We start from the raw sequence: 14408 nt of genomic DNA, 5'->3' as shown, positions 1-14408 counted from the left end.
TTGGGTTTTTCTTTTAATTTAGGTTGTTGGAAGAGGAGCATTTGGAGTAGTTTGCAAAGCTAAATGGAGAGCAAAGGATGTTGCTATTAAACAAATAGAAAGTGAATCTGAGAGGAAAGCTTTTATTGTAGAGGTAAGAGATTTTATTTCTGTTGTGTAATCCTTCACCTGAGATACTCTGTGAATTTAATATTATCAAAGGCATCGTTTTTCAATTGTCATTTCTCTGTATACATGAACATCAATTTGGTTGAACCAAAGGTAGTACCATAGAAATATTTTTTCATTCACACTTTTAATTCTGATTTTAAATTAGGGATAAACTTAAAATTTAAATGAATTCATCCCTGAATTAAAATAGTATCTCATCTATTTTAAGGCATGTTATTTTAATTTTGAAATAGAAAAAAAATATTTTCTCATTAATGAAAATTAAAAGAAATTTATGCACTCATTCTTAATATTTTTAGAAATTCAAATGAGATTATTTTAAGGAAAAATAACTTCAAATTTGGTTTTTCCTGATTTAGCATGAAAATTTACAGTTCTGTTCTTTCACAGATTGGATGATGAAGGCAAGTTTGGTAATCATGAGGTCATTATATTATTTGATTTATTCCTTATTATATTAACTTTGTATTATTTTGTAAATAGATCACAGTATTTGATTACATCAGTGCTTTACACTTTTAATCTCATTTGCCAATGGGTTAGTGACCTTTACCTTATAAAGCTTCTGAATTTATATCTGTTCTCATTTAATCAGAATTTCAAAATATACTTACTTTTTTTTCTTTTAATGTATAACATGGAAAAATAAGCTTTGTTTCATTTTGTTTGCTTAGGCTGGCCTCATATTTAGCAATTCCCCTGACTCAGGCTCCCTAGTCGCTGGGATTATTGGCATGTACCACCACATACCTTTAATTTTAAAGAAATTAGAATTTAATTGTGATATGATAAAGTGATTTATAATTGACTGGGTGAATTGAGAAACACTGATGATTGGTTTAATTATTAAAGGAAGGTGATCTTTAATAGTGTGCTCTAGGAATCTAGACTCAGCCTTACCTTAGTCCCAATTTTTTGTTTATAGTTAGATACAGTCATCATATGCTGTTGCATTGACAGTGTCACAAAGATGGATGGGATGCATGTGTGGTTAAATGCTAGGAATCAAAAGTCCAAAAGATCATGATAGCATGGGAAAATTTTTAAATTAACTTGTACACACATGTAATTTAAAGAGTTCAGTTGTTCTCTAAGACTGTATAATAAGAAACTATAATCCCCTATAGCTTCTCCCATCTAAATTTTCTGCTTCTGAGAGACACCCACTTTGGTGTTTAGTGTCTCCTAATCCAGAAGCTATTTGTTGTACTGTCCCTAAAGAATTAGCCTCTAGTCTTCTGTTTGGATGCCCTGAGGTAGTCATTGAGCTATTGGAGGTTAGGGGAGGAAACTGGGGATCTAATTTTCCACGACTTCTTCCCTATCCCCATTTACTGGCTCATTTGCATAGGTATCTGGTACTACCACTCAATCTCTTGGAGGTTTTGTGAAAACAGTCTGGTTGATTCTTAATGTTTTTCTAATTGCAGTTTTCAGCTCTTTTAGATCTATTATGTCTGTTATTGCTAGTCATTAGCTTTCTAGCTTCCAAAATGTGTGCTTCTGTTTTCTCATTTCACATTCTTTCCATCCTTTTGAGTTTATACCTTAAAAAAGGCCTTTACCATGTTAGGCGGGAAATGGGATAAGTGCTTAAATAATCTGCTGTCTGAATCTTACTAGAATAAAATATAAGTACATATTTATGATAAATATAGTAAAGAGTCATGTTAGTTTTTCAATTAGGACCCCAAATCTGTACATGTTGACTGTAGAGAGACAAAGCTTTCTAGTAGCATATAGTAAAAAGATTTAGAGACTTCAGTGGACTTAATATAAGCTGTAGCATAATGTAGATAATAGTGCAAAAGGTTAAAGGCAGAATAGAGAGGCAAATGGAGAAGAGACCAAGAAGCAGTTTTGTGGAAAGGATACATTAACCCATTTTGTCCCATCTTCCTAGATGTGAAACACTTATAGAAACTTAAATATAGTAATAATATATATTATAGTGATATTAGATATAGTAACTATAATATTAAGAGTATATATATGTATGTATATATACACACATGTATGCTCTAGGTTATGATTTTCAACCTACCTTAATGCACATGTGACAACTTCCCTGAAATATTCACAGAATTGAAAACTTGGGACTTGATGGATTTATAGGAGTTTAGATGTGGAACAAAAGAAATGAGTACAGCCAAACCCTCATAAACATCAGTGTGAATTATTGGATCGTGGAAGATTAAAACTGGAAGTAGGGAAACTGGCTAGGAGGTAGCTATAGTAATTACTGCAGCAATTCAGGTTGGAATTACTAAGAGAGTGAGAATGGATAGGAGAGGATTATTTTAAGAGATAAATAGTGGAACTGGAGACGAATGTACAGAAAGAGTACACATTATAAGTCAGATAGACCAAAGTTCAATCTGTAGGATTTCTAGGCCTTCGCTTTAAGGTCTTGTCTTTAAAACAGAAATGATATTACCTTCCTTGCAGTGTTGTGATGATTATATAATATCAAATAAAACTGGGCCACATGGGAGTAGGTAGACTCTAAGATCAGCAGTGGCTACAAAGACAGTGATGACAAAAGTAGAGTGGCCTCTGGCTTGGATAACTCGGCTCACTGCCGTCTCTGAGATGATGTCCTAACATTTCTTGGCAGAATTTGTTTCTTCTGTGTGCTCATGCATTCTTCATAACTCTTGTTATAGCACTCTGCACATTGTTCACAAGTATTTGTTTATCTGCCTGTCTTCCCAGCTAAACTACTGGAGTGCCAAACTATTCTGTGCCATTCTAGGTCGGCACTTAGTATTTTCAGTGCCTGAGGCCACAGAACTTGCTACATGGTAAATAGTAATTGTTGAATGGTTTAAACAAATAGTTTGTATGACCATCACATTTAATAATGTTGTGAAATTAACACCTCAAAAACTATCACTTTTTAAAAATATTCTTAATTTGTTATAGCTTCGGCAGTTATCCCGTGTGAACCATCCTAATATTGTAAAGTTGTATGGAGCCTGCTTGAATCCAGTAAGTTTGTCACTTTTTCATTGTCATCTTGTCTAGAAGAAATGACATGACAGATGTATGCAAATATGTAGTACATGAAATTATTTTGATCTACTCTCTTAGGTATATTTCTGAAAAAAACAGTTGTACTTTATGCATTTGATATGTTTCTAGTCTTTTAGCAAAACAGTATATTAGAGGAGTTGTTTTAGGTGGCCTTATCTATTAACTATTAGTACTAGAGAAAGTCATCAAAATATTTTGTGATTATATTTTCATATTCATCTCCACTCTTAGAGGACACATAGAAGACAAAGTGTTTAAGTCATAGATATCACCCCTTCATTTCTTAGTTTAGCACACATGATAAAGACCAAAATAATAATTTTTAATATACCTATAAAATCAAGAGGTTGAATTTAGTTTTCCAGGGCTCTAAGATGCTATATAGCTCCAGTTAATTCTTTTGGCATATTTCCTTTAGGTGTGTCTTGTGATGGAATATGCTGAAGGAGGCTCTTTATATAATGGTGAGTGTCATTAGACCTGTCTTTATCTGGTAGATTAAAATAATTTGAAAACTTGTAGTACAAACTGTAAGTTATTTAATGTTCTTCACAGATTACCATCACAGTTCCAAAAGTAAGTCATTTAAAAAAACTCTTAAAAGATTAAAAATGAAAAGATAAGATGCTACATTAGTATGTGAGATTTAGAATTCTAAGTATACCAATTTTCAAATTGATTGTACTTATAAAACAGTTATATTGATTTTTAAATTAACATTTTATATAAATTTGTACTTTATATTTACTGTCTATGTTTCCTTCATTGTTAATGGGTTATCTAGAACTTCATTGTTTTATTTGGTTGAAGTACTGGTTTTTAGTTATTATAGACAGTATAATTATAAATATCTTGATATGCCCATCTTAGTTTTGTACTATTTCTGTGCATCTGTTTTAATGTAGTGTGACTAACACTGCTTGTCATTTACATTTCTGTGTGACTATTAATTTGAAAAAGTATGTAATGTATATTAATTTGGATGTACAAATAACATTAAATTGAAATCCTATTAAATGTTAGGTATTTATGGCTGTTATCCACTCAAAATTATTACATATTTCCATCTTTTTTATTTAGAAGAAAATTGAGAGCAGGACTAATAAGAACAGGTGTAGAAAAATACCTGATCATGTGTTCTCAAAGAGCTTGCATTCACATTGTGTCTTTTGTTATATGCAATAAAGTTCTTTTTAGTTTGTGCCTTTGTTTTGCAGTGCTTCATGGTGCTGAACCATTGCCATATTACACTGCTGCCCATGCAATGAGTTGGTGTTTACAGTGTTCCCAAGGAGTGGCTTATCTACACAGCATGCAACCCAAAGCTCTAATTCACAGGGACCTGAAACCTCCAAAGTAAGTTCTAATAATGTAACACTTCCCTCCCTGTCTCTCTCCACTCTTTGCCTCTTCCCTAATTCAAGGTAGTTGTTGACCATGAGTTTCTTTTTTTTCTTCCCTTTTAGCAGAGTCAAGAATATTTACTCATTTCTTCATCATCTAGTCATTTATCTAAGGTTATGTTTTAGAATGTTGTCTTTGGGGAGATTTTTGTCTTTAATAACTCCTGCCTTAGATTATCAGACTTCTAGAATCTGTTAGCCTATTAATCTCATTTTGTGTATGCAGTATATAATATTACTCCTAGACATTTTTCAAGAGCAAAGACAAATTTGACATATTGTTCCTCTGTATTCCTAACAGTGAGCACAGTGTTCACACACAGTAGGCATTTCACAAAAATTTACAGTGGTATTACTTGTCCTTTCAGAGGAATGCAAAAGGAATTTCTGGCATCTGGGTAGAAATTAAAATTATTCCATATTTTTCCATATCAAGAATCTTGGGATTTTGAAAGAATTTGAATAAAATTCCTTAAATAACTTTAAAAGGCTAAAATTTTTGGATTTTTTCATTTGTCTAGATATTCAATTAAAGAAAATATACATGAAATGTATTATTATTTTTTTGTCTAAGTTTTTTTCCTTTTGTACTCACCTATGAAAGACTAAGAGCATCTCCACATATCTTCTTCCTTCCACATGAAATTTCTCTTAGGAAATCAGTCACAGTGTAACAGTATACTCTTCATTTATTTCATTTTCTTGATACTGGCTTAAAACATTAAAGCATCCCTTCTGTTATAATTCATCACTCTCATGTTTAATCTGATGTACTCTACATAGTTCTAAATCTTGAAATTGTTGTTGGTGCAAGTGTGCCTTCTACTTCCACACTTAAAATGAATTCTGTTTTCCCATATCCCTGGTAAAGTAATGTTTAAGCTCTAAATTCATGACATTTTTATTTTTTCATGTGTCTCCCATGTCTCAGTTATCTATCTGTCTTGATCGGTGAAGAAGAAATCACTTATTCCTTTTTTTCCTTACTGATATTTAGTCCTCCCTCCACCCCCGCTCTATTAACACAGAGTTGAATGCTTAAAACAGGCTTTGAGAATCATAGCTCTCACAGTAATACATGACTAATGATTCAAAGGATTTAGGTAAGCATGAGGCACAAAATATTTTTTTTCCTGGAGGAGCCAAAACCATCAGATGCAATACCCAACAGTGTTCTTTTTCATCTCTATTAGGATGTGTTTCGGTTTTGGAATAAATGACTGGTTACTGAATAATATATATAAAGAAATATCTTACACAAGGAAGTTATTTACATTTTCTAACTTCTTTTATATTGCATTAATCAAATAGTTTAACCAGTGACCCTAATATCCTTCAACAATATACCCCAAAAATTTTAGATTTACTTCATAAGCCTGGCATGACTGCCCAGAAATATCCTAATAAAATCCAAAGGATTCTTCTTTTGCTAGTAAATGCCACTAATATTTACAAGAAGTTAGGTCTGGGTCCTTCATTTCCCTCAGCATCTCTTTAGTTGAATTCATCCTATAGTATTACAAATCATCTTTGGGGCACCCAGTATACTTAGTCAGACCTTAGAATTAGAATTGATTTCCTATAATGTACTAGGGAAAGGGAATTCTGTGGAATGGCTACACTTTCATATACAATTGAATGTACACACACCTGCTAAGTCTTATTGTCAGTGGAAAACCAACAGCTTCTCTGATTAAGAACAGTTCCCAGAATAGCACATAAAGAAGGGAGTGTCACGTTGAACTGTGTCCCTCTTTTATTTTATTTATCCTTTGCAAGTACATTCACATGTACCTCAGAAACTAAAATGTGCTTTCAGTCTTAACTTTGTGACAGTAAGCCCACAAGATTTAAATTCAGATTTCATTGAGCCTTGAATGTCATGTTCAGGATTGGTGGATTGTTGAAGACTTATGAGAAAAGGAGTACAAATTATAAATGTCATTTGTAAAAATTACTTGGATATATTGATTTTTACCAGGATGAAATAAGGAAACCAGTTACAGAGTATTTGTATTGTCTTGAGTAAAGGGTAATAAGAATTCTAACAAGAACAATAAGTTGGGGAGGTTTTTTGTTGTTGAATTGAGTATAGAGGTAAATTGCATTAAGCATTTTTTTTCCATTTGAATTATCATGGAAGTATTTTTGGTGTTATAGAGATGGCTATCTTAGTCACAATGAAATAAAAAAAATGATTCTAAATCTCTCCAATTAGAATTTAAGTATAAAATTATATATACAAAGTTTATGAAATTTATAATTAAAATTAGTTCCCATATTCTAATGACTGTTGAATATAAATATAGTATGATTTTTATAAATTATATTACCTTTCTCTATTTATTTGTCATCCAAAGCAAAACCTAAGTGCCTCTTCATAATTATAATTGGGTAATAATATCACCTAGAGAATCTTAAGTTCTGAAAATTTTCTGGAAACCTTTCAGTAGGTTATTTTAACCATAGTAGATTTGTACTTTTCCCACACATACATATTCTAGACAAAAAAAAAAAAATAGTTTGAACATTTTTAGAAATATCTTCAAAATGAAAACATTTAAAAGACTATTTTTTTCTTGTATTGGTATATTTTACTTTAATTATATGATGTCATTATTTTTCAAATAATAATACATTTTATGATTGGACTTCTACTTCCAGACTCCATAATGTTGAGCTGCTGGAAGTTTTATAAACCCCTTGCTTTATTTTGGCTAGGGAATATTGAGGTCAGGACAGATTATGGAGCTAGAAATGAGGACATCAAAATGTGAGTCTGTTAGTCTCCCTAAGATAGCATTAGATTATGGTCAGTTAATTTTTACTGATATTCCTCTGAACTCTTTGGCTCTTAAAGTGACCAGATAACATTTCACAGAAGTTTAGTGATAACATTTATTTTGTTTAACTCCTTTTACCTTCACAAATGTCACTTCTTTTATTGTAGAATCAAATATTGGTCTTATAACTTTTTGTTGTTTGTTTTGTTTTGTTTTGTTTTTAAACAGCTTGCTGCTGGTTGCAGGGGGGACAGTTCTAAAAATCTGTGATTTTGGTACAGCCTGTGACATTCAGACACACATGACCAATAACAAGGGAAGTGCTGCTTGGATGGCACCTGAAGTTTTTGAAGGTACAATGACAGAAACAAGATATGACTGATAATTTATCTTACTCCATGTGAATTGAATATGTATATATAAATTTTCCCTATATCTATGGTTTTATTTCTTCATAGTATATAATTTAGGAACAAACAGAAGTCTTGTCTGGCATCTTTCATGCATATTCAAGCACATTTGTAGCTAATCCTCATTGTTCACAGATTCCATAATTACAAAATTGCCTAGTTACTACACTTCACTTGTAACCCCCAGATGAGCACTTGTGGTGGGTGCTGTTTCTGTTATTCATATACCATGTGTATAGCAGTGCACATTTTAAGTCACCCAACATACTTCCCAGTGTAAGTTGAAACTAGATGAAGTTCCACCTTCTTTTTTTTTTTTTTTTTTTGTTTTCTATGCTTGCTTTATTCTCTTGTCTTAGTATATACAGATTTGCATTTTTTAAAAGAATTTTTTATATATGACACCAGATTGCATTACTATTCATATTACACAAATAGAACACAATTTTTCATATCTCTGGTTGTGTACAAAGTATATATGTCACTGTAGTATGCTATTTTTAAGTCCTTTAGGTATAGACTGAGGAGAGGGATAGCTGGGTCAAATGGTGGTTCCATTTCCAATTTTCCAAGGAATCTATACTGCTTTCCCTATTGGCTGCACCAATTTACAGTCCCACCAGCAGTGTATGAGTGTTCCTTTTTCCCCACATCCTCGACAACACTTATATTGTTGTTTGTTTTCATAATAGCTGCCATTCTGACAGGAGTGAGATGAAATCTTAAAGAGTTGTTTTGATTTACATTTCCCTAATTGCTAGAGATGGTGAACTTTTTTCATATATTTGTTGATTCATTGTATTATCCTTTTCTGAGAAGTGTCTGTTCAAGTCATTGTCCCATTTGTCGATTAGGTTATTTGTTTTTTTGGTGTTTAGCTTTTTGAGTTCTTTATATACCCTAGAGATTCGTGCTCTATCTGATGTGTGAGGGGTAAAAATTTGCTCCCAAGATGTAGGCTCTCTGTTCACCTCACAGATTGTTTCTTTTGTTGAGAAGAAACTTTTTAGTTTGAATCCATCCCATTTATTGATTCTTGATTTTCTATCTATTAAGAGCCACATTTTCCCCACTTAGATGATTTTATTGGTGATTTTTGCTATTAAAAATGGTTTCCAATTTTAATGATGCCCAGGTACAAGAAGGCTGTGAATTTGTAAGACAATACCTGAAAATGCATGTGTTAGATAGCATTCATTTGGACATGATTCACAGTTAAAGAGTTCAATTTTAGTAAATCAGTGTTACGTGTTAATAAGGTTCTTTAAATAAGCAAACTTAGCACAGAAAGTTGTTTAAGTTGTTTATCGATTAGTTTATAAATTTTGTGATAGGACACATCAGGGAACCTTAACCCTATATTTTCTGTAAAAGTAGTGATTCAGTGTTAAGTCAGTGTTCACAGATACTTTATAGAATAGAAGTGCTGGGAAAAATGATAATAAACTGTGCTTTTGTCTAGTGATTAAAAATTAACAGCTAAAAGTTTCAAAGAGCATGTCTTTAAAAAATGCAAATAACTGGGTAGAGAAATCTGATACTAAGAACTAAAAATAAAGGGTGCTTATGTTTACTTTCAGGTTCTAAAAGAGTAGTTCAGACCTTATATACTAATTTTCTTTTTCTTTTTTTCTTTTTCTTTTTTTGGTACCAGGGATTGAACCCAGGGTTGCTTAAGCACTGAGCCACATTCTCAGCCCATTTTTGTATTTTATTTAGAGACAAGTTCTTCCTGAGTTGCTTAGGGCCTCAGCCTCCTGAGTTGCTGGGTTTACAGGCATGCGCCACTGCGCCTGGCTATTACTAATTTTCTATATAAAAACATTTAAATTATCTTTTAAATGAGAGAAGTTGAACTCAAGCTATCTGGTTTATATGTTAGAAAGTATGAATGCCCATAAAATTTGCATTAAGTAATCTGATTCTGGCTATAGTTTATTTCTTTTATTTTTGCTAAGATTTTGTTTTTTTGTTTTTTAGCCACCCCAGAGAAAGAAAAAATGCTATGTAGCTTTTACTTGAGTGGAGCTGTTTGTGGACAAACAAGTATCGAATTACACAAAATTAAATAATATCTTCTGGTTCATACACAGAATGGATATTATTTGGCATTTTTTTAAAAAAATATGTATTTAATAACTTTCTATAATGTTAAAAAGGAACAGTGTTACTGTAATAAGGAGAGCCAAAATATTTGTTCATATAGAAGAGTAATAGTTAACATTGTTTAGGAAAACAAAACTTAGTCTATTAGACTGTAAAATTTCTATATTTCTGAAAGATGTATCATCTGGCAGCACCTGTACCCCAAATAAGATTGTGACATCATTGCAGTACTACATTGTAGCCTACTAGTTAGCATGAAAATCTATCAGTATAATAATGTTTCATCCTAATAACAAGTTGTTTTTGTGGGTATTTGTTTTGGTTTGGTTTTAGGTATTTTTTTTGGCTATTTATTGTGCAGATTCATATTCCATAGTGGTTCTGTAAATTTTGGTTTATAATCTGTTCCTGTAAATAGGTTAGCCATAATTTCCATTACATACAACTTATTTTTAAGTTTACAAATTAAGAGTTTTATCTCACCATATATTGAGAAAAGAACGCTAAATTTAAAATGTCTTTTGCTCTGATAACATGCAGTGTAGTGTAGCCCATTAGAGAATAGGGGGAAATTTTAAGATTAAAAAATTACAGGGGTCGGGGTATAGTTGATTGGTAGAACACATGCTTTGTACTTACAAGGCCCTGGAGATTCAATCCCCAGTACCACAAAAAAAAAAGAAAAAAGAAAGAAAGAAAAATTACAGAAAGGAATTTACAAATATTTCTTACTCTGCCCCAGAGAAATTATCAGTCTGTATATATAAAAAAAAAAAAACCTGGCCTCTTGATAAAAAGATAGAAAATAACTTTCCAAAGTAGATTGTTTAGTGTATGGTTGATCCTTAATTTATTAAAAAATGTAGTTGTTGAACAAATTTAAGGTACTTCAGAAAGAATAATTTTTTTTTTAATTTTTTTTTTATTGGATGTTCACAACATTACAAAGCTCATGACAAATCATATTTCATACATTAGAATCAATTGGGTTATGAACTCCCATTTTTACCCCAAATACAGATTGCAGAATCACATCGGTTACACATCACATTTTTACATACTGCCATATTAGTGACTGTTGTATTCTGCTACCTTTCCTATCCTCTAATATCCCCCCTCCCCTTCCCTCCCATCTTCTCTCTCTACCCCATCTACTGAAATTCATTTCCCTCCATGTTTGTTATCCCATTCCCCTCTTATATGTAATTTTGTATAACAATGAGGGTCTCCCTCCATTTCCATGTGATTTCCCTTTTTTTCTCCCTTTCCCTCCCGCCTCATGTCTCTGTTTAATGCTAATCTTTTCTTCCTGCTCAGCCTCTCTGTTCTGCTCTTAGTTGCTCTCATTATATCAAAGAAGACATTTGGTATTTGTTTTTTAGGGATTGGCTAGCTTCACTAAGCATAATCTGCTCTAGTGCCATCCATTTCCCTGCAAATTCCGTGATTTTGTCATTTTTTAGTGCTGCGTAATTTTGACTGTACATGTGGCAGCCTCTTGTCTTGGTTTTGTATTGAGGTACCCAAAAAATTCTGAAAGTAGTTGTTTCTATATTTCATGTGGAAAAAGTTTCAAGATTATATATATATATTTTTTCTAGGTAGCAATTACAGTGAAAAATGTGATGTCTTCAGCTGGGGTATTATTCTTTGGGAAGTGATAACACGTCGGAAACCTTTTGATGAGATTGGTGGCCCAGCTTTCCGAATTATGTGGGCTGTTCATAACGGTTCGTGAAAAGAAAATTTTCTTTAATTTACTTTTTCTATTTTCTACTTAGAAGGTTATTCTTGTTAAAAAGGAACAGTGTTACTGTAATAATGAGAGCCAAAAGAGCCAAATAAAAATGTTTTTCCCTAACAGTAAAATGTGCAATTTTTTGTTACTAGACTTTCTTATTACCAGTCTCTATTTTCAACCCCAGATTCTAGTGGGGCAATGCAGAAATCAGTCTGGTCCTCCTCATGGAGCTGAGGATGTTTGCTAGTGTACTGATTTGGGAAGGACCATCACTGCACAGCTAGAGCCTGTTGTCTCTCTCCAGGGGACGGAAAATTATCAGACTAGACTCTGAAAAGAAAAAAAAATTACATAAATAAATATTAATTTATTAAATTACAAAGATCTCATCTCACATCGTTATGATAAATGAAAAAGTATATCCTTTTTCTCCTGGGGAGGCAAGGGTTTTACCAAGAAGAAAAAGCAAGAACATATAATAAGAGATTTTACTTAGGCACAAACAAGCAAAACACAAAGCACTTCACATACCCTTTTTTTTATGTTCTCATCCATTCTTATTTTACAAATTAGCAAACTGAGGCCTAGAGAGGCTAAATAACTTGCCTAACATCACAGGATTAGTAAGTGGTAGAGCAGGAATTCAAATCCAGATCTTTCTGCTCCAATGCTTATATTTTTGAGTCATGTTAACTTATGGACTCAGCGTTCTTGTAACCCTTTGATTCTTTTATATTTCTAATGATGTTTCTCTCCCCATATGATGTTATAATGCATCTTATTCATTAATGAAGTTACTTTGCATTTGCCTTGAGAAATAAACTACAAAGGAAAATTATTTAACCTTCCTAACTTTAGCATCACTGTTATTTCAATCACTTGATTATAACCATTCTAATTAATTCATTTTTATTCATTGCTCCACAAGTGATAAAACCAAATGTCTGCCTGTTTAGGTCATTTATAGACTGTCACATTGTACCACCATTGCACTACTTTTAGCTGTTTAATCAGTTTCCTGGAGCATCTTTAATGTTGCTACTTTTATTGTCATTGTAGAGAATGCTAGAACATTGACCAAGAGAGTTTATTTTCTCTTCCTCACCATTAATTGTCAGTAAATGATTAAATATTAGTGAAATAAACTAACTTGCTAATTGGTTAAGTTACAATGATTGCATATTTGAGGCCTTCTTTAAGTGTAAACCTTAGTAATAAAACTACAGGCTTGATAATTTTAAAAATTTGGCAGTTTTCAACTTGTGAAATAATTGATTCATAGTAGTCAAAAGGTCTGCTTCCCACAAAAGGCTTATTAGGAAGCAGTGAGTATAACACCATAGGTGACCACTTTTTGAATATGGAAGATGATTTTCTAAACACATTTGAAATTTTTTAAGCCTTAGTTATTTGTTAAAAGAATGTTTATAACAAATCAAATATTGTTAATTCTCAGTCTTAGAATTGCCATAATTTGTTATAAACAATCTATTTTACCTTTTTAAAGGCATAGTTTCCTATTATGAAAATATACATAGATAGACTAAATGCTAACCTGAAGGCCCAACAAATACTTTTCATTAATTCAAAATACAGCCCTTAAATTACAAGATCTGTAAAATAAATACTGTTTTAGAATGTGTATAAAAAGCTGGTTCCATTCTGTTGATAAATATGTTCTTCCCCCACCTCTTATTTTCAATTATAGGTACTCGACCACCACTGATCAAAAATTTACCTAAGCCCATTGAAAGCCTGATGACTCGTTGTTGGTCTAAAGATCCTTCTCAGCGCCCTTCCATGGAGGAAATTGTGAAAATAATGACTCACTTGATGCGGGTATAATCCTTCTTTTGAGGGGCTTTGGGTTGGGAGAATTTAATATATACTCAGTTTTAATGGATTTTTAAAGTAAAGAGCACAATTGTTTTATGTATTTTCCATGTTAGGGGAGATATTACTCATATAATCAGAAAAGGAAACATTAATTTAGAAAAAAAGTTTAGTTCTTTATAACGAAAAATGGCTAGGTGAGGTTTCTGGACTTGCTTCATAGTGCTTACATTAGTGGACAGTATGTTTGTTTCTAGGCCTGTTGCCTCATCTGTAATGTGAGAGAAGCTGAATTAAATGATATTTAAAGCCTTCACAAGATTTAGGTATATTATGACTCTTAATTACATGCCTACCTACATTTAAATTTTCAATACAGAGTTTCACAAAAAAAATTAATCATTTATGCAGGGCACTAGAGAGGTTGTACTCTCCAGGCATATTTATTTGAGTGGTTTTTACTGTTTGTTTTTGGTTGCATATTTTCAGGTTTTCGCATGCCAGTAAAAAATTAAGCTTTTTTTCTAGAATTTATGGAATGTTTTAGTTTAGAAGAACCCTTGTAAAATAATGATCAAATTTTCCTAGTCTGCAAACTGAATACTTTAGAATTATTTGATATATTTTAGGCTTTTAGATTTTGGAACACTAACAGAAACCTTCAAGTAGTACTTTAATTTTGATAAGCTCATGTACTGCTGGGCATAGAGGCACACACCTGTAATCCCAGCTTCTTACGAGGCTGAAACAGGAGGATCCAAGTCTGAGGCCAGCCTGGGAAAATTAGATTTTGTCTCAAAATAAAAAGGGCTAGAGTTATATCTCAGTGGTAGCGCACTCCTGGGTTCAATCCCAAATACTAAATAAATAAATGAAATAAATTTTCATATGCTTTATGAAAGTGTATGGATTTCAGAGCACTTTC

At 32.3% G+C, this 14408-nt stretch overlaps 1 protein-coding gene across 5 annotated transcripts in view; it reads left to right on the top strand.

Annotated features, from left to right (window-relative positions):
- MAP3K7 (mitogen-activated protein kinase kinase kinase 7) overlaps positions 1-14408 on the top strand; it is a 64853-nt gene that overhangs the window by 17995 nt on the left and 32450 nt on the right. For 3 of the 5 annotated variants that reach the window (XM_081296674.1, XM_081296670.1, XM_081296672.1), the window contains 8 exons: positions 23-133; positions 3097-3162; positions 3626-3671; positions 3763-3783; positions 4425-4563; positions 7622-7746; positions 11511-11639; positions 13359-13489. In XM_081296674.1, the coding sequence (XP_081152800.1) occupies positions 3638-3671; positions 3763-3783; positions 4425-4563; positions 7622-7746; positions 11511-11639; positions 13359-13489 (579 nt within the window). In that variant the 5' untranslated portion in view covers positions 23-133; positions 3097-3162; positions 3626-3637. The remainder of the gene's footprint in view (positions 1-22; positions 134-3096; positions 3163-3625; positions 3672-3762; positions 3784-4424; positions 4564-7621; positions 7747-11510; positions 11640-13358; positions 13490-14408) is intronic. The other 2 variants (XM_081296671.1, XM_081296673.1) reach the window with 1 other exon arrangement.

This window comes from Spermophilus citellus (genome assembly GCF_964194105.1).
Source record: "Spermophilus citellus genome assembly, chromosome: 5".
NCBI classification, from domain to species: domain Eukaryota; kingdom Metazoa; phylum Chordata; class Mammalia; order Rodentia; family Sciuridae; genus Spermophilus; species Spermophilus citellus.
This window is presented reverse-complemented; position numbering and strand designations above follow the sequence as displayed.